General features: G+C 39.4%; 2 protein-coding genes across 3 annotated transcripts; one reads left to right on the forward strand and one right to left on the reverse strand.

Moving 5' to 3' along the window:
* The first annotated feature begins 451 nt into the window (after window positions 1–451).
* LOC145783141 (lysocardiolipin acyltransferase 1-like) lies at window positions 452–10,189 on the forward strand. Its single transcript, XM_082594927.1, has 7 exons — window positions 452–698; window positions 3,728–3,737; window positions 4,104–4,292; window positions 4,657–4,788; window positions 5,295–5,426; window positions 7,098–7,231; window positions 7,939–10,189. Exons 1-7 carry the CDS (start codon window positions 504–506, stop codon window positions 8,377–8,379), a joined length of 1,233 nt encoding a protein of 410 aa, XP_082451053.1. The 5' UTR covers window positions 452–503; the 3' UTR covers window positions 8,380–10,189.
* A 3,659-nt stretch (window positions 10,190–13,848) lies between these two features.
* LOC145783431 (amino acid transporter heavy chain SLC3A2-like) lies at window positions 13,849–17,736 on the reverse strand. Of its 2 annotated transcripts, XM_082595306.1 has the most exons (11): window positions 17,532–17,736; window positions 16,837–17,037; window positions 16,379–16,522; window positions 16,140–16,282; window positions 15,941–16,057; window positions 15,723–15,859; window positions 15,410–15,608; window positions 15,123–15,293; window positions 14,649–14,790; window positions 14,427–14,575; window positions 13,849–14,269 (listed from the first exon to the last, which is right to left on the reverse strand). In XM_082595306.1, exons 1-11 carry the CDS (start codon window positions 17,689–17,691, stop codon window positions 14,177–14,179), a joined length of 1,656 nt encoding a protein of 551 aa, XP_082451432.1. In that variant the 5' UTR covers window positions 17,692–17,736; the 3' UTR covers window positions 13,849–14,176. The 2 variants fall into 2 exon arrangements, with proteins under 2 accessions (XP_082451432.1, XP_082451431.1); XM_082595305.1 differs by having other exon boundaries at window positions 16,140–16,522.
* Window positions 17,737–19,771: the final 2,035 nt, after the last annotated feature.

Consider the following 19,771-nt stretch of genomic DNA (forward strand, 5'->3'; position numbering starts at 1 on the left):
GAATAGGAACCTTCTGAGGATCTCAATAAGGGTGAAACAAGGTTTTAGAAGATTAGCAACTCTGTTTTCGTTAATTTAGTCTGCTTAACTTTTTAGAGTTTCATTGGGCACTCTTTTTGTAATTTATTGATAGTATTTATTACAAGTGCTGCAACTTTTAAACAGAATGACTTCCCTTAATGTAACCTTATTATGAGCACGATATTGTGTATATAACTATATATACTTGGTGGCAGCTGACTTGGGTGACTTTTTTGTTTTTCGCTGCCATCCTTGTTGTACGAATTGTTTGTTTTCATCAATTGTGCTTTGTAAATTTTTGTTTTTTCCAACAGAATAAACTGAACTTGAATTATAAATTCAAAAGATCTGTGTTTACAATGGGTATATATACATATTTAACACAGGAGCTTATTTAGCACATTTACACATACATATTAACACAGGAGCATAAAAATAAGTGTTAAAAAAATTAACTGTTTATATATGTGTTTTGTTAAAACATGGTAACATCAAGTAATAAGCATGCTCCTCTTGGGATCTTCGGTGGTGTATTAACAATCGGGTTCATTTTGTTAACAAGCTTTTATGGAGCTGTTTTTATCTATGGACCTATTCTTCCTTTAATGTTTTTATGGCCGTGGCTTTTTCGTCGTTTGGCAGAGATGCTTGCATCAACGTGGCAAACTCTACTGGTTGTAAGTATTATTGTGAAAGTGTTGAAAAATTTCACCTTTAAAAGTGACTATTGCATAATACATATTATGTACATGTAGGTTTTGTAATCTTGGGTTATTAAAACATCAGTAAATTTGTTTTTATATTGTTTTGTACTGTATCAGTTTTTGTATCAGTCATCTCTGTTTATTTGAAGGACAATAATTGTTTATGTAATACTGCGAGAAAAGTTACAGAAAATTTTGTTTAAAATTGTTCAAGTATGTCTGACTCTTCAATCTTCATTATACAAACAAACTAGTTTTGCTTAATTTTATATGTTGGTCAAACGTTCAAAAGATAGCACTCAGTTCGCCTTGATAGCACTATATGATACTCAACTTGGTTTTGAATATTTATCCTCTGACTGGCAAAGCCTTGATAGGTTATTCCTGGTAGTTTTGCATACTTGTACTAAGCTTTTGACCATAGGCGCCTAACTATTTTTTTGGCCGTGGGGGCGAAAGCGTGTTTCACCAGCAGCAACGTAAATTCGGCGAAATGTCATGCAGATAAATGACGTAATTATGTCGTCACACTAGAATTGCTTTTATTGCCACACTCGGAGTTATCGCTACGTTCGACCTACCGTTAATTATTATAACAAAACTCGACCAAAGCACATGCTATGCGTCTGCGTTGATGGACTGCGATTCTTTAAGCTAAGCACAACATAAAGTTTAGCAACGAACTAGATTTATTAGCATGAAACAAGAGACGAAAAGGTTTACTAAAAGGTATTGTCTGTAAATGGAATGAAAATACTAACTTGATCATACGCTTGAAAATATGGGTCTGCTACTATTCGGTGAGTCCGATTCGGTGAGTTTCTAACCTCTAACCCAGGGGCGGGCAACTTCTTCAGTCGGCGGGCCTGATATGGGAAAATGAAGTACTTGGCGGGCCGGATTCATGAATCGCTACATTAATCGCATATTTATCTACCTAGACAAGAAATAAATGGTATTTAATGCAATGTAAACTTGAGGTTTAAAGCATAGAGACCAGAAAAAATATTTAATGAATTTATTAACAATTAACGTAATGTACTTCAATAACTGGTAAAGTCAATGAGACAATGTGGTCTATGAAAGCTGTCAACAAGTTCTTTAAACTCTGGCTGCATGTCGTACGTAGAAACCCTCAGTAAAAACTGCACGTGAACATCAGTGAGATTGGAACCTAAGTTGTTTCTGGTAGACCACAAGGGTCGACTTGCCTCCGCTGAAACCCCAACATCGGGAGCTCCTAATCTCGCATGAAGGCAACGGGTGTGAGGAACCAGTAACCCTCGCCCGTAACTTGACTAAAACCATGCTAAAAGTACAAACGTCCATGCTATAAGTCGAATGTCCATGCTAAAAGTCGAAAACAAAGAATCAAGGAACTAAAGAATAACTAACAGTCACTATTATTTGACGTAGTAAGCAAGTAGTGGGGGATTGCGGCAGAGTGTGGCGCGGGCCACATTATCATGTAAAGCCGGAAGCTGTCTGCGGGCCGCTCAAAATCCAATCGCGGGCCGTATCCGGCCCGCGGGCCGTATGTTGCTCGCCCCTGCTCTAACCTCTAATCCCTAACCCTATAACGGCAATGATAATTAGGCTACGGTACCCAATAATTAAAAAAAAAAATTAAGAAAATCACTGAATAGGGATCGGACTCACCAAATCGGACTCACCGAATCGGCCTCACCGAAACAGGCCATTCCTTGAAAATATACCTGTTGAAAGCAAAATCATTCATGTTTACATCAATTCAACAGCACGTCACCTTGAATAAATTTAAAAGTTGCTGACATCCGTAAACAGCTCTTGAAAAATAGTTACGGAGAGACGTTTGATTAAGTTTTCGACTTGACATTGCTCCCTTTTCACTACAATATCGCAACTTATCGCTGACCAGCTTTCAAGTTTCAATTCGCTGTAATACGCCCGTTTTCGTGTTGCAGATGAAACAAAAAATGCCCATATTCCCCGCCTTTGATCGGGTTTCTATGGCAACGGTCGTGTGTGCGCCATGCAGTTTGCGCGAGTCCATTGTTGCGTTGATTATGCCACGTGTGCGCAATGCGGTTTGCACCAGCCCTTGTTACGTTGGTTAGTGGTTACCTCGGGCCGAGACTTCAAGTTCATTTTCACAGCAAGCGATTCACTGCCGCGACAATTCTCTGCAGAGGTTTCGACTTTCGAAAGCGACATCGAGTCTGTTTGCATGCGCATAAAGCTAAACGCACGCTTCGTTAACGTAGCAAATTATGTTGTTTTTGGGTGCATTCAACATCTGATGACATTGAATCGACGCAATATGGTAGATTTTTGCTATATCTCAGGCAGCAAAATCAGTCATTTTACATTGACTCAACGTCTGCAGACGTTGAATCAATGTAAAAATGACAGATTTTTTTTGTCTGGTGTGGGTTTGTAGCATCGCTACTCGTTCTAGTGATTATTTAGCGCGAAGCTGTTGCGGTTTGCATTTAAAAATGTTTTCCTGCTGCCGATCGCTAGTTCATCTATTGTTTTATGTATCAATGCAGCATAAAAAGTTGCTCCCACGCATAAATATGCGTGGGGGCCTGGCCCCCACGCCCCCACGGGTTAGGCGCCTATGCTTTTGACACTGGGCCGGTTACCGAGATTGGCAGGGTGAAGTTTCTTTCTTTGAAGTCTTGTTGCTGGAGAAATAATCCATCCATTAGCTGCTGCTGAATGGAGAGCAGTGCTTACAATGCGTTGCTCAAGCGCACACCCCAAGAGTCGAACCGGCGCCGCTTAATCATGAAGTTTTTTTGTTCACAAAGTCATGCGTTAACCACTAACCAACTGAGCTATCGGGGCGGACAACTTGTAGCAGAGTACCACTTCTGTGCTAGATTTACCAAACATTCCGATCACTTTTTGCTTAAGACGTGCTACCGGAATAACACTACTTATATGAAATGATTTTATCATTGTTTCAGTAGATATAATACGTTGTTTTGTTTTTCATGTACTGATGCATATGGAAGGCACTTTATGGTAAGTTGTCAGTTGTGTACAATGGTTTGAATGCAACCCTTACGGTATACACACAGTTACGGTAAAATTAACTGGTGATTATGCCGAGTACATTAAAAATAAGCTTTTTTACAGTTTATTATACTCAGTAGTACTATAGCTTTATAGATTACTAATTAACTAATAACTGTGTTTCTCTTACATAGTGTGTTGTTTTATCATTCCTTTTGGATATAGTAGCTGAAAGCTTGAATGTACTCATGGTTTGTATTTTACTACATTTTTGTAACCAAAATTACTGTGTTAAAGCACTCCAAATCATAACTTGTAAGCTGTATTAAGGTGTCAAAATTGTTACAGAAAATGATTGTGCTAATTTCTTCTTAGAAAAAGTTCATGGCGTAAAAGTTGTTGTGTCTGGCGATTCAATTGACCGACATGAAAAAACTGTAGTGCTGATGAATCATAGAACCAGAATCGACTGGATGTATTTCTTCCCAGTTGTCTTTCATATGAAGATATTAAATAGGCAAAAGATTGCTTTGAAATCAATTTTAAAATGGATTCCCGGAGTTGGTGAGTTAAATATTTTATTTTGTACTTTCATTTAGCTAAAGTTCACGAACTAAAATTGATGTCGAAGTCTCATATCTTTAAGTCCAATATTATGGTTAGTAAATGTGGTTTAGAAATGATTTTTGCCGGTTAGATAAGACTATTTTACAACCCTGTTGCTTACTGCCAAGCTATTTTCCTTGTTGAAATTTGGGGCTTTGACTGTAAAGTGAAGAACTTTGATGCGTACAAATGGAGTCCTTCGATAAAGAGTTGGCTCGCTATAGTCAGATGTTTTTGGCTCAATAAAAATCACTAGTAAAAAAAAAAAACATTTTTGCGAGTTTGAAGCGTCAATCTAATACAATTTTAAATTTTGCTGAAGGTTGGGCCATGCAAGTAGCCGCATACATTTTCCTGGACCGGAACTGGGAAACAGATCAGCATCACATCGATAGAATCCTTAGTTACTTTGTGGAGTTGGATTCAAAACCAAATATTTTGTTCTTTCCCGAAGGTATACATTACATTATTCACTTTACGAGATTACGATAAAGATTGGTTACATAAAGTTGCTAGTACTGAAGGGAATGGTTTCCGAAGTGTGCCCTGCTTATGCCTGTTTGAGTGTTTGACTATGAAAACGTGTCGGTTGTTGTTATCATTACTTATCATGAAGAACATAGCCGACCGATAAACCATTGACTTTGCGTTGGTTGGTTGGACATTACAATTTCTACTTTGATCGCGATGGGCTTGTTTGCGGCCGTTGCGTTTTGTCTGCAAATTAAATACAATTTACCGAGCCAGCGAACTGTGATAATTCGTTCCAAGCAGAAGTCTCCTTTAGAGATCATCATGCTAACTTAACTCTGTCAAAACGATACGCAATTACCCTACTTTAACAACAGGATCACCTTTCCTTTAACAACTAGCAGCAACGTTTGGCGTACGTGTCATTGCTTTAGGCTACTACTTTTGCGCATCGTAAAAAATCTTTCAAAGAACGTTTTTGACTTGCAGGTACAGATTTAAGCGAAGACAACAAGCGAAAGAGTCAAGAGTTTGCCAAAAAGAATGATCTTCCCATATTTGAGCATGTTCTTCAACCTCGCACGAAAGGCTTTACATATTTTGTGAATACCTTGCGAAACAGTGCGTATGATGGCTATTTAGTAATAGTTCAGAGCTATTGAACTGCAGTACTGCTGCACAATACTTTATTTCCACTACAACAAATTGCATTTAATCACGTGCGGTGCTTATAGAACAGTGGTTCTCAAATTGTTTCAAAAAATTTGTGTAAAGGTCCCCTTGCAATTTTTTTAGGGATTTGCGGTCAAATTCGCACAGAAATGGTTAATCATTCGTTTATTACATGCAATTATAAATTCACACGTCAATGAGATTGGTGCACCTGCTTAACTGTTATCAGTCCTTCTATGTTAGATTCCGTTTTGCATAATGCCAATATCATGCATCACATTCAACCTGTTTCGAGGTTTTGTTTTGATAGCAAGTAGTGTTAAAAATGCTGTTTCACATTCTTGAGTTGTTGGAAATGGAATCATCAGTTCCAGTGCCATATTTGCGATATCAGGTTAGGACTGCACCATTTCAACCCAAACGTCATTGCAGCACATCTCACAGAAAATACGTTTTGCATCCCCACCATTCACCTAATCAATAAACTGTTCTTTGATTGTAATAGGCTAAGTTGTCTTCCGATGGCAGATTGCTAACATTAGTTTCAAACGGGTTAACGAAACAACCGTATCTACTTTTAAACATAGCCGTAGGAGAAAACATTTTGGAGGTGCGAAAAAAACTTTGCCCAAATCGTGTCTTTACAAATACACTTCTAAAAACGCAACATTTTTTCAATTTCCTGCAGATACCGATACTGCAGCGAAGCTTAGCATTCTGCCCAGATTCCAATACCACATGCAACATTGTCCAAAATCGATGGCAATGCATTTGCATTGATTATCCCAAGTAACTGGATATATTTGCCTAAATTAGCATAGTGATGCTTTAGTGTAACAGGGGACCAACCGCTTTTCTGCACCTCCTTCTCCTACAACAATGCGTTTGAAGATCTTGTAGGTTGGGAAAGTAATGGCAAATTTACTCTCTAAAGACTCCAATCATGAAAAAGCAGAGGCTGTCCACTGTCCAGTGACCACAGCTCAATCTGTCCTAATGAAGAGAAAAAAAGGCAACTGTCTGCTGCAAGAGAAAGAAAATATAGAGTTTGCTGGCTTAGATATTGTAATCACATCAATATTTCGTTTAAGAAAAACTCACAGCGTTTTTTTTTTAAAGTGCTTCGCGGACCCCACTTTGAGAACCACTGCATGGAAAGAATAAAAGCTTTACCACCACAGAATGTTTAAGTGCAGACATCAATGTATCTTGATAACGCTTCAATTGTGCAATACGTACTAGCATATATGCAAATTGCAAACGTACTTAGTAGATTGTTATTTTCTCGACAATCACACTAACGATTGCCTGCCATCTGAGGTCACAGGGCAGAAAAGGTTAAAAGAATCTAGTCTTTTGACTTTTGAGTGTATAAATATCCGATTTTTAAGGGTGTACAGACCCGGTTCTAGACGAGAAAAAAAATACCGATAAAGCTTTGTAGGGGATTTATTATGTTACACCGCAAAAGAAGAAATCCTAACAACACAGGATTTTAGATTGTTTTTATTTCAAGAACAGAATTTCAAATATCTCTTTGTATCTATATAATTGCTACAGTGTAAAATATTCAACAAGGCTTCGCTATGTGCCGTTGAAGTGCCTGAGTGTGTTTTCCAGTCAGCGGCATACACGCCGTACATGATGTTACCCTTGCCTACCCGTACAACATCCCGGTCGGAGAGAAGGAGATGCTGATGGGGGAAGTACCTCGCGAAGTGCACTTCAACATCAAGCGCTATGACATTGAAGATGTGAGTTTGTTTTCAAGATTTTTGGTCTCGCTTTTTCACCATGGGACAATTATTTTCTATTAAACATTGTCACCACTTCATCCCTGCTTCTGAATTGTCATTACATTGAGTTTACAACTGAATTATTAAATTGAATAGTTTTGTTGTTTGTCCCATATGATTGTGTATTACGTAATATTGGACTATAGGCTACATGGGAGCATAATTGCTTCACCATGCGTGTGGCCCAATATTGTCTTGTAAAGCTTTGATTTATGGAAGTGGCTATATTTCCGGCGCTTTGCCATATTTATGGCGCCTTTCGTCATGATGTGCAATCAATAAGCTTTGTGGCAGTGTTGCCAGATTAAAAATTATTGTCCAAACTTCGTAGAGAGTTGCCAATCTGGAAAAATTCTCTGGTTAAGTTTGCTATCTGCCCAGGACTTCAAATTTTCTCAAATCACAAGTCTTTGTCTTCAACGGTTTTGACATTTTCTCAACTTGGAATAGTATTTTTTATCTGGCAACACTCGCGGCGAAAGGTGCCATAAATAAAGCCACTTCTCTTATCGCTACGATACGCCTGATAAAACTTCATTTTTCCCGTTCAAGTAGACATAACAATAACAGCGTTTATATTGTGCCACATCCACAATGCAAACTATGAAAAACACGTAAAGAACGCAAAGTGACATAATTTCAAGCTGTTGCAAAATGTTTTCCAGCTTCCGAAAGAAGAATCAGAACTCGCGAAGTGGTGTCAGCATCGTTGGGCGGAGAAAGAAAAGCTTTTAGAAGAATTCTATTCCGAACCAGATTCATCCGCGCGGAAGTTTAAATCGAACAAAAAGCCACCGTACCACGCCCGTGACGGTGTCCTTTGGCTGGCGTTCGCTCTCTGGCTCTTTTTGGCTACGATCTTCACCTATCTCATGCTTTTCTATCCATTTGCACGATTGTATTCACTTTTACTGACGTCATTTTATATAGCTGAAAGCTATTTGGTTGGCGGCTTCCCAAAAATGGAAATGTTGCTGTACGAAATGTTTCAAGTCTCGCGCGATAAGTGGGGAATGAAAAATAAAGATCGGTACGGCGCAAGCGGTGACCACAGCGACAAGGTTGGAAGCACCTATGACAAATATCTCAACGATTCTGACAGCTAAATAGAGATAAAGTGAATTTTCTCGATAGATTGCCATATACAGAAATCTAACCACTGTTTTTTGTTCATTTAATTCAATTACTGTACTGCAATGAATGGCATTGATACTCAAACAAGCATTGAATGCCGAGCGCAAAACAGAGTAAATTCATGTAATTCGTACAGTCGTACACTTGTTCGGTTAGTGTTCTTTTACCATCGTGCAAAATCTGATCCGTTACTCTTGCAGTTTTTAATACGACTCAAGAGAATTACATTTTGCCACTGAGATTTTGGTAAATGTTTTCTAGTTTAACTTAAATCGACTCGAAACTTGCAGTATATTGAATGAGTAAGCTGTCTTGTTATTGTGTGATTATTGTACTGTACACTTCACTGCATGCTGCTTGTCGTGATTTTCATGTACTGTGTTCCAAACCCGTAACCAGCCATTTTCAAACGCCTGTTCCGGGAACAGTGTTCCCAAATCCCAAAAATGTAAACCCTTTGGACAGAAAACCCACCGCTTCTGAAACTCCTCATATTTCTTGCTGTCGTTAAACAAGTGAGATTGTCCGCTCGAAGAAAGGACCTTTTGCAGGGCTGTTAAATCGGGCAAAAAATGTGCGACTCCGACTGCTCGATTTACAACTGGCCGACTCTGGCTTCAGTGTTGCCAGATCTTTTAAAAATTTTGTCCTTTTTTATTTTATTAAAATTTCATTTCTTTTAAAGTTGTGATCGATATTGAAACGGCGACTTTCACAATAACTGACAAGAACAAACGCTTCTATTTTCTGGTGAAGTTTCAGAGAACAAGAAACAACATTTTGAAAAAAGTTTGCAAACAAAAATTTTATTGTTCATCGTTTTGTTTGAAGTTGGTCGGCCTTTTTTTCTCCGACTTCCCAGCCCTGACCTTTTGTCTCAAAATTGACAGACATGTCGTGTTTTTACCAAATCTCTTGTCGTTTTAAAATAGATCTTCGTTCTTTGTGAAACATAAACTTCCTACAGTTGTATCTCCGCACATTCGCATTCTTTTTTTAGCGCTTTCCTGAATATATTTATTACACGTGTACTCGAATCAAATATTATACGTGTTGGCATATGAACTAAAAGTAAAAACGTAGCGTACAGACTGATATTCAGTCAACAAATCAAATATAATTGGCAGGCTTTTGTTGCATGTTTGTAATTTCATTGTCATCAATTCACTGTGCTACCATTGTAGTTATACACCACACCACGGATGTCGTACGCTTTTTAATGTTTTAGAAATATGTAGCATTGCTGTTTTGGCCAACTGTCTCAGTGAACGATGATCAAGTTTAGTGCCTGCTACATGGTTGAGTACTGAAAGCGCTAGTACAACGTGTGAAAGGACGTAAGTTCGACGCCTGTCGACGGTGTCCTTGTGAAAGACACTTAAAGAAGCCCTTGAGCACGAAAATTTGCTTGCTTGCCGCTCAATCTGTATCTTCACCAGCCGCGCAATGGCCTGCATACGACATAAAATAAATGAGATTGCGATCAAAAAGTTTTCACATCTATCTCTTAAAAGTGGCTCTAAACGTTAAACATTTAGCGAACCGCATCGACTTTCCGACGCAAGCACTTAACGCTAAAAGTTCATGTGTACTAAAGGCTGTGCTAACATGTGATGACTTGGGAAGTTAGACAAGGTTTTCTTAAGTTTTTTATTCACTAGATTTGCTTGTATGTTCAAGATTGATGTTTTGTCAACGTCCGATGCTATCAATTCATGTTTTTGTAAAATCGTATAGTTGGAAGCAATCATTTGTGCATCAAAATAAATTCGCTGTACGGAATGTAGCCTACGAGTTTCATTCGATATTGTTATTTGTCTACACAGGAGATCAATCGCACACAAGAAGAAGCGAGCCTTGGTTTTAGTATCTTTACCTCGGTTTGGAGCTAGTCACGTCTTCGTTACCTTTCGCTTTGTGTCAGCAATAGTTTTTCCATGTTTGAAGTTATAAGCCTTCTCTGTAGACATGGGGGCAGAGGTGGGCAGTAACTAGTTACAAAAGTAACTAGTTACGTTTTGAGTAACTGTAACGGTAACTTCGTTACTATTTTCCAAAAGTAACGAAACGCGGTAACTAGTTCCTATTTTAACACTTTTTCAACAGTTACAGTTACAAGTTACTTTTGTATTAAAATTTTAGTTTTTAATTGCCGTTTATTTCTCTGCACGTGTTTGTGTCTTGCTTAGTGCGTGTTTGCTGCGTTTTGCGCAATAATGCATTTTTTTCGCAGATGTATCGGCGCAGCACTGCGCATGCGCGGTTCTACTTTTGTTTTGTGGTCTGGTGGAGAAGGGTTGCCATATTGGCGAATTGATCGCCAAAGTCCAGAAATCTGGCGATTTTTTAAGACGTTTAGCTTCATATTTATGATTTAGCTCTTTTTTGGCGATTTTTTATAACTGATTTGGCTAAATTAGTTGTTTTTGGCGATTAATCAATATGTACCAAAGACAGGCAAGACACAACAATGCAACAAGGTTGAGCATTATAATAATAAATTTTACATATTTACAAATGAATTTAACAGTCAAACGTTTTCGGTTTAACTTAAGCCCTCATCAGGAACCTGAAAATATTTATAAAAATGCAGTAAATTTCAACTTCTTGAAGGTAACTAACTAACTGACTTTAAGCATCAAGAAACACGCAGCGATTAAAAGAAATTTGTTGATGCTTATAGTCAGTTAGTTATAGTTACCTTCAAGAAGTTGAAACTTATTGCATTTAGTGTAACGCTTGCAATGCCTCTAAAAAGATTGTCTGACATTAAAACCAGCAACAGCATTGCTGTTTGCTTGCCGTTGGTGGACGTTCTTGTGGAAGCAATACAAACCAGATTTGGTCATTGGTTCGAGGACAGCGACTGCATTCCACCTACAATTTAGACTTATCTGTGTTTAATGCCTGATCATTAAGCGACACTGCTGAATTGAAGACAAAAATAAAACAGAACATGCTTCAAGCAATTGAAGAAGCAAACTGGTCTGCTGAAGAGGGGAGCAGCAGCGACGCTGAAGTGGATGGTGGTAGGTAGAGCCACGGAGGACTTTTGCACCACTTTACGCAAATACCTAGAAAAGAAAGCAATGCGCGTTGAATCTGTTACAGGAGTATTTGGAAGCGGACCCTGAGGACAAGTTAAGCGGATCCAGATTCACAATTGGACCGATGAAAAAACTGTTTTAAAAACATAGCACTCCCATTCCGTCAAGTGCTGCAGTAGAAATATTGTTTTCATTGCAGCACTTGTTCATCACCAGACTATTCGTTCATCCCCGACGCCGACACACGCTCCATCGACCTGACACTACCAAGACAGGCATGGGTGCGCCTCAACCGTCTCCGTACGGGCGTCGGGCTTTTCCGCTCAACCATGCACCAATGGGAAATGGCCTCTTCCTCCTGTGAATGTGGTGCCGAGGAACAGACCGCAGACCACATCATTGATTGATTGATTAAATCTTTATCCTCGGACTGGGAAAGCTTCTTGCAGAACTTAATCCTGGCAGTTTCGAATACTTGTAGAGGCTTTAAATCACTGACGCAGGCCCGGTCACCGAGATTGACAGAGTGAAGTTTCCGATTGTTGAAGTCTTGTTGCCGGGAAATTATTCCATCTATTAGATGCCGCTAAATAGAGAGGAGTCCTTAACGTGCGTTGCTCAAGCGCATGCCCTGAGAGTCGAACCAGTGCCGCTTGATCTTGAAGCTTTTTCGTTCCAGAAGTGACGCGCTAACCAATTGAACTATCGGGGCGGACATCATCGATGACTGTAACATCTTCAAGCCACCTAACGGAGTGGAAGGTCTGCGTCATGGATGATGAAACCAAAGAATGGCTGCTCTCTAGTAGCCTTCCAGTGTAGTCCGGGAACATCGTGAATCTGGGGCGGTAAAAGGATAGACTTTCGGCCCCAGGGACTCACACAACGACGACGATTGGGCAAGGATGGACATTTTAAAGCCCAAAAGGGCAGGCCTGAGTGACGAGCACTTTGAAATGCTCGTATTTCTCAAAGGAAATAAACATATAAGCCACTGAGTATTTTTTTTAAATAAAACCTTGTTGGTTTTGTACTTGTGCTGTTATGTTAGCATGGATGGCTCTAACACTATATATCAAACATTGCGGTTAAACTGGGCTTGCATGCAGTTTAACCGCTGGCCAGGTGCAGAATTTTATGTTCATATTTGTGAGTAACTGAAAGTAACTAGTAACTGTAACTAGTAACGGTAACTAATTACTTTTTAAAATTGGTAACTGTAACGGTAACTCAGTTACTATTTTGGCCAAGTAACTGTAACTCAGTTACTTTTGAAAGTAACTTTGCCCACCTCTGCATGGGGGTACTTTTCAGCTCAGTTTGTTTTTCATTTCTGACCATCACAAAGAAAAACAATATATGCCAAACATAGCAGAGGTCTAGAAAAGGTAGAAGCAACAAAACGCGGACGATACAACGTGCATAGTATCAAAGGGAATCACTTTAAAATTTGGCACGGTCGCAACACGTTAATAAAATTTTAAAATCCAAGTGAACTTTTTTTAACAATTTATACGAGTAAAAAATTAATAAAAAAAAAAGCACCGAGTATTCTTCGATATCGCATTTTTTTTTAGTGTCTTGGTTTGAGGATTTCATTGACACCGAGCCCAAATTATCCTCTCAACTGTCCTGTCTGCAGATGTATATCAAAATTTAAGGTTTTGTGACAGCTTCTTTGTGATTGACTCAATGTTCATGTATAACTCTAAGCTAAATTAAATTTTACAAAATATAGCAAATCATTTTTGAAGTTCTGCAGTAGTAGGCCTACAATAACATAAAGCCTGCAGCTAAATAGCTTGGCGGTGTGCAGAAAATTAAATATAAACTGAGCCTGTTGATTGTCGAACCTCGATCAAGAGTGTTTCATGGTTTTATATACGGTACTGCACATTGTCACTTACCAGGTGCACTTTGCCGCACCCTAATGCGTTATGTCACAGGTTCGTCGTCGTCGTGTGAACCTCTGGGGCCGAGGATCTATCCTTTTACCACCCGAGATTCACAATGTTCCCGGACTACACTGGAAGGCTGCGAGAAAGCAGCCAGTCTTTGGTTTCATCATGCATGACACGCAGACATTCCACTCCGTTAGGTGGCTTGAAGATGGAAGTCATTGATGTGGTCTGCGGTCTGTTCCTTGGCACCACATTCACAGGAGGCCATTCTCCATTGGTGCATGGTTGAGCAGATAAGCCCGACGCCCGTACGGAGACGGTTGAGGCGTACCCACGCCTGTCTTGGTAGTGTCAGGCCGATGGGACGTATGTCGGCGTCGGGGAGTTAACCAACGAGACGTGAATTTAAAGAATGGCATCACAATTTTCAACTGTATCCAAAAGGAGGCAGGCTAATGCATCTGAGCTGTGATATAAAACCAAAGGAGCCTGGTGCAATGCTAAAGAAATTTATTGAACATCGCGTCTCTAACGAAATGATGCAATGAAAGACGCGAGGCAAACATCAGCAATCTTGGAAAATCGCAGCGCGACAACAGAGTGTCATAATGACGTAAGTGTAACATCCGACGGTTGACTTGTTAAAGGCATGATGTGAGTGAAGACTAGATCATGGTGTAACTGGTAAAGTATCCAAAAAGCGATTAAACTTTATTGATAAAGCTTGCGAATTGGAAGAACTGGTGTCTTAAAATGACCGGACAACCATTCAAAAAGTTTTCGACAGACGTTGATTGTGGCACCGGAACTTCGGTCAAATGTTACTTGAGAATCAAGGTTGTGCCACTCGGCAATGCCAACTCTTTGAGTTTGATCTTCTTATCAGTGCTCAAGGAGGTGGAAGAAACCAGCAACTGAAAAAAATAACTTAATAAGACCGACAAACTATCCAGACGGCAAATCAACCGCTTGTTTTACATTGATTTGCTGTTGTGGAAGTGCAATGGTGTTACAGACCACGATTATTAGTGTATTTGAAAACGAAACCTTCACCAATGCAAAAACACATACCGTGGCCTCTTCAGCTAGACTGCCATCTTTCTCCAAGCCATTCTTCACAGCAACGTTGACTGTATGATCCGTAGGGCTGAGGTTACTAACGACCAAAACAGGCGGCTTCACATCCCATTGTCGACGGAAGGCCACAACGTCGTCATTTCCTACAAAAGATCGATTAAAGGAGATGCCGATAAACGTGTTATGATTTGTGGCAGAAACAGATACGAAGCATACCGGTTTCAAGGAAGTCAAACTTTGTGTCGGCATTGCGCGAGTCAAAGCGGAGAGAATGCAGTGCTTGGATGCCTTGTACGCGTCGAACCGTCAATTCCTTTGTCTGCTTCAACACATCCGAACTGCCATTCAAGGGGACACTCTGAAACAATAGAATATACAGTAGTTACAGCAACATCACACGCAATAAAATTCCTTCAAGGGTTGCTCAACAGTAACATGGCGATGCGCCGGTATGGGAAGGGCTACTGTTCAAAAGCACATGGGTACAGTAGGGGGTGTGCAGAAATGAAAACGCGATTGTGTAATACACCTTTACATTGTTCGACATACCCAATACGGAAAATTACCACTTTTTTACATTGATCCAACGTCTGCAGACGTTGAACCAAAAAAAAAACAGCTGATTTGCTGTCTGGGATCCAGCACCGAAGTGTTGGCGAACTATCAATACGAATGCAGACTGTTGCTCACATCTCTGAAATCTCTGGAGTCCCAGGTGAAAATCGGAGAGGTGGCTGCTAGTTCATCGCCAGAACGAAGGATCGGTACTCCAGGCAGCGCCATCGTCAAAATATGGAGGGCCGCGGCAAGGTTAGTGTTGTTGAGACGAGTTGTTGCAAGGTCAACATCGAGTGGACTCGCCTGCGGAAAAAGGTGAGTTAATGGCTTGCTTCTACACATAACGATGAACCAGTAAACAATCACACAACTAACGATACTTAGTAAGTTGAGAACATGAAGTGAAAACTTTTGCTCACTACAAAGCCACCAATGTTCCTGGATTGATTCCGCCACTTCATAACTGCATCTTGAATGAACTTCCCAGAACTGCTGCCAGTGCGAGAAGCGACCTCAGCATTTAAAAAGACAGGAGCACGTGCGGTGTTGGTTTGATTGACAGTCAGTGGCACAGGATTTAACGAAGCGTCAGGATCAGATGAATACACATAGAGAGCTCTGTATGAAAAATATTACAGAAACTGATCAAATAAACATCCCATGTATACAAGTATTTGCACTGTGACAAAATAAATGTAGAAAGAGGCAGAACAGGAACTAGCAAAAACTCACTTTGCCGATCCATTGTTCACAAAGAACTGGTCCCAAACACTTTGAACAAAAGATGCCCTAGTTGCTTTAGCCATCTTGCCAATGTCTCGAATCTGAATCCCATCAATGCCTCTGGCAAACCAGGAAGTCAAAACACCCTGTAAAAAATATGAGTAAGATTGTAAGTGAGAATACAAAAAAGAGTACACAGCAATGTTCTGTATTGCTCCATTACTCACATTAATGTATTCCATTGCACGTGGATTGCTATAATCCAGAACAGCACGAACAGGTTTGGCGTCGGGGTCAATCTTGTAACTCTCGCCCCGTGTTGCATCATGCACCCAGTTACGGTCCTTAAAAAGAAAATACCAGTAAGTAAGCCCATATGAGACTTTATCAACGCAACAGAAAAGTGCCTAAAAAGTTAGTACAAACCATATTAGCCGTGGTAGAACGCCAAAATAGCACTCCACAATCGCCAGACCCCTGGCCTGAACAAGTTGCAGCAGAACTGTTACGAAAAACGCTGCTGCTTGTGGATACAGTGTCAATGACGACATCCACCATCACCTTCATTTCTGGAAAAAATAAACATAAACCATGGCAATGCAATGCAAAAAAACGATATTGTTTTAAAGAATAATCATGGAAGCTTAGTGTGTAGTGTACCGTACCTTTCTTATGAGCAGCATCAATCAAACTCGTTAGGTTAGCTTCATCACCCATCACAGCAGCAGCATCACTTTCTTTTGCAGCTCCAGTGACAACAAGGGATTTAGCATGCAAGCTTTCAACATAGGGAAGATGATCTTTCATTGCTGAGTACAAAAGTTGGGATTATTATATTACATCAGAAAAGTAAATAAATATCCCACAATGAGCATTCTGTGAAACGTCTTCTAAACGCCCAATCTTCCATTTAAAAAAGCAAAAGTGAAGTCAGTAGGCCACTATGCCCACACAAACAGGTGTGGAAAGAGGGATAAAGCTCTGTGAAAGTGGTGTAGGCTAAAGTAATGAACTAATCATACAGTAAGAGGCAGGTCTTTTTATAGCTTAACCAAGAAACCATACATGCATGAATGCGAGTGTGGCACTACAAAAAAAAAACAGAACCATAACTAATGCAAACCTTCAAATCCTTCAGCAAACTCTTCAACATTTGCTTCATATGCAACCGTGTCTTGATACCATTCAGGAACAGGTTCTGGCTTGCAACGAGGTGCATTTACAACAATTAATATAGCCCCAATAAGCATGGCAAGCCACACAAGCCAGAATACAATAAACAAGGCCCAGCGAGCACGAACCCATTTGGGCTGATTAGATATTTCTGAAAATAAAATGGCAATAAGACACAAAATAAACAGAAAAATTCTAAGATAAAGTTTCTTAACAAAAGGCAAAATAAAATTACAAAATGCCGCTTAATTTGCTTGGTTTTAATTGCTTTACAGACGAGACTAAAAAAATAAAGTTCATTATTGAAGGAAATATGTAGGCTAGCCTTTTCAGTTTTGTAGGTAAATATTCCGACTATGTAGTATCAAGACAAAAAGGCTGTGCCTTCAGCTATAATTGCTTGAAACCTACAGGACTCATCTTGACCATGGCTGACTGTTTCTCCAAGACACACATGAAGCTAACCATCTAGTACCAGCAGAACTAAAATTTCACATACAAAATGTGCACAAAGTTCAAAATTTTACACTGTGATAGGCTACAGCTAAATTTGTTATGAATATTAAATTGACACCTATTTCAAACCAATCCATAGTTTAAACGTAAGTAGCCTACAGATATTTGTAGGTTTAAGTTATAACATACCCAATAATTCCTCTTTTTTTAAACCAGTAAAGCGAGGCTCTTTTTCTTCCTCTTTTAACAAACCTTGGTCAGTTTTGACCTCAACATCAGCAGGGTTGAGTTTTGCCTCTTCAGACATGTCACCCATTTCAACATCAAGCGGTTTTTCTGGACTACCCATTTCAATCAATTTTCTCACTTTTATAGAAATAACCTAGTAAAAGCGTAATCTGCAAACACAAAAAACGTAAAAACTTAATTACTTCAGTACATAAACCCTTCAGGGAGGCTGCTGTCCTAGGAGTGCACTCCACACTGCTTCCATTCCACACCCAACAATTTAACATTTGCAAAACGCTACTGGCAAATGGCCAAAACTTAGCCCAACCTAAACCTACGCGAGATGACGCAACATTAACAAAGCCTGCGCAGTGAGCTCAAACCAAAAGCCCGGATGAAACCGGTTAAAACCAGATTGCTTTTTTCGAGTTAGGCAAAACGTCACCATGAGACATCACATTTTTGATGACATACATTTTTTTCGTAAAGAATTAGGAATCGAATTAGGGTTGCCAGATTGGGCGCTTTTACGCCCAATTGGGCTACTTTTGATTTCTCCAGGCGCCAAAAATTCGCGTTGGGCGTGCTTTTTTGGTTGGCGCCCAATTGGGCTACTTTTTTTTTTTAAATATAAAATAACTTTTTATGTAAAAATTGTAGTATGTTTAAAATTTTTACCTAATTTTTAGTTATTTCACTGAGGAGCAGCGTTTTTGGAGACCTCGGTCAGGCAAGGTTACCAATTTGGTAGAAAGGTGTCAATTTTCAAAAATGTGCATGTTTAGGGTTTAATATCTGGCAATCTTGGCAACTTAAGTGATCCAGGTTTTTATGAAAATGCAGGTGGATATCCAGTTCAGTTTGTTTTTATTTCTAACCATCACAACGAAAAACAATAAACGTCAAACATATGCAGGGGTCTAGAAAAAGGTAGAAGCGACAAAACACGGACGCTATAGCGTGCATGATGCCAAAGCAGGACAATCAGTTATGGCATGGTCGCAACACCTTAATAAAGTTTTTACAAATGTAGAAAGATGAGAGAAAAAAGGCTAGTGAAGTTTTTTTTTAACAATTTATATGAGTAAAAAAAAAAACAAGACGAAAAGATACTTTCTAAGTTGATCGACCTTGGTGGGTTATCAAAACTGTTGATGGTCTTGAGGGGAACACTTTTGAAGCGTTAGCTCAGTCGGGAACCTTTTTAAGTAAGAGAGCCATGGCATTAAAGCTGCATTTTTGGAAATACATTTTCGTGAGAGCCGTAGGTTATACTGCAATGCCTTAACACTTAATACAATTAACATGTGGTGGCACTGGTGAAGTTTTGAAAGTAGGAACGTGTCTTGGCAAGAGGAGAAAAACAGCAGGGGGGTTTTCCCCACCAGAAAAAAATGAAAAATTACAATTAATTTGGTGCATTCTGAGCGCATTTTCAGCTCTAAATTGTAATGAAAAGTTAAGATAAAACTTTTGCGGTTTGCACTTTAGAAGATTTTTTTTTGCGAGCCAGATGCCGTCTTCAAAAGAGCCATAGGTTTCCCACCCTTGCGTTAGCTCATCACGAAAAGAAATTAAACCATTTTTTGTGTTTAGGTACTTGTTTGTAGTTATTTTAACAAACAGTTGAGTGAATGCATATGGTTGCCAATCTGTCTGAAAGATGTAAAGAACTGGAAAAAACACTTATAATTTGGGACTGATGATCAAGCGCTCTGGAAGTATTTTGTATAATAGCCTATCTCTTTGCTTGGGCTCCATTTTGGGCTCCATTTTAGAACCCCCAAAAGAATTGGGCTACTTTTGGGCTACTTTTTGCATAAGCTTGGGCTCTTTTTTATATTAACCTCTGGCAACCCTAAATCGAATGAAGCGTTTACACGAGTTATTCCTGATGAGGAGTGAGGACACTATGCGGTGTTGAAAATGTTGGATTTAGTAGTTTTTTCTTGTTTTTTTGTGTGTTTAATAAAAAATGTTAAATTCGTTAACGCAGCCTACCGTTACTGAGTGTTATAGGCTATATGAACCCCATCTGGTACAAGTCAAGCTCTCTACCAAGGCTCAAACATAACATCGTGTTAAAACATAATCAAATTAATCATCTGGCCAATAACCTTTCTTCATTAACTTTTGTATTCACAACATGCCTAGCAGAAATAAACGAAGGCTCTTTTTTTCTCCAGCTGCGCTCCTGATCC

This window comes from Aplidium turbinatum, chromosome 14 (assembly GCF_918807975.1).
Source record: "Aplidium turbinatum chromosome 14, kaAplTurb1.1, whole genome shotgun sequence".
Classification (NCBI taxonomy): domain Eukaryota; kingdom Metazoa; phylum Chordata; class Ascidiacea; order Aplousobranchia; family Polyclinidae; genus Aplidium; species Aplidium turbinatum.

Excerpts from the sequence above, each read along its gene's own strand:
- LOC145783141 (XM_082594927.1), top strand. The coding sequence starts at position 504 with ATGGTAACATCAAGTAATAAGCATGCTCCTCTTGGGATCTTCGGTGGT. Across the intron at positions 4,293-4,656 it reads AAAATGGATTCCCGGAGTTG|GTTGGGCCATGCAAGTAGCC; the intron begins GTGAGTTAAATA and ends ATTTTGCTGAAG. Across the intron at positions 4,789-5,294 it reads TATTTTGTTCTTTCCCGAAG|GTACAGATTTAAGCGAAGAC; the intron begins GTATACATTACA and ends TTTGACTTGCAG.
- LOC145783431 (XM_082595305.1), bottom strand. The coding sequence starts at position 17,691 with ATGGGTAGTCCAGAAAAACCGCTTGATGTTGAAATGGGTGACATGTCT. Across the intron at positions 15,860-15,940 it reads GTGCAATGGAATACATTAAT|GGTGTTTTGACTTCCTGGTT; the intron begins GTGAGTAATGGA and ends TATTTTTTACAG. Across the intron at positions 14,270-14,426 it reads GTCTAGCTGAAGAGGCCACG|TTGCTGGTTTCTTCCACCTC; the intron begins GTATGTGTTTTT and ends TATTTTTTTCAG.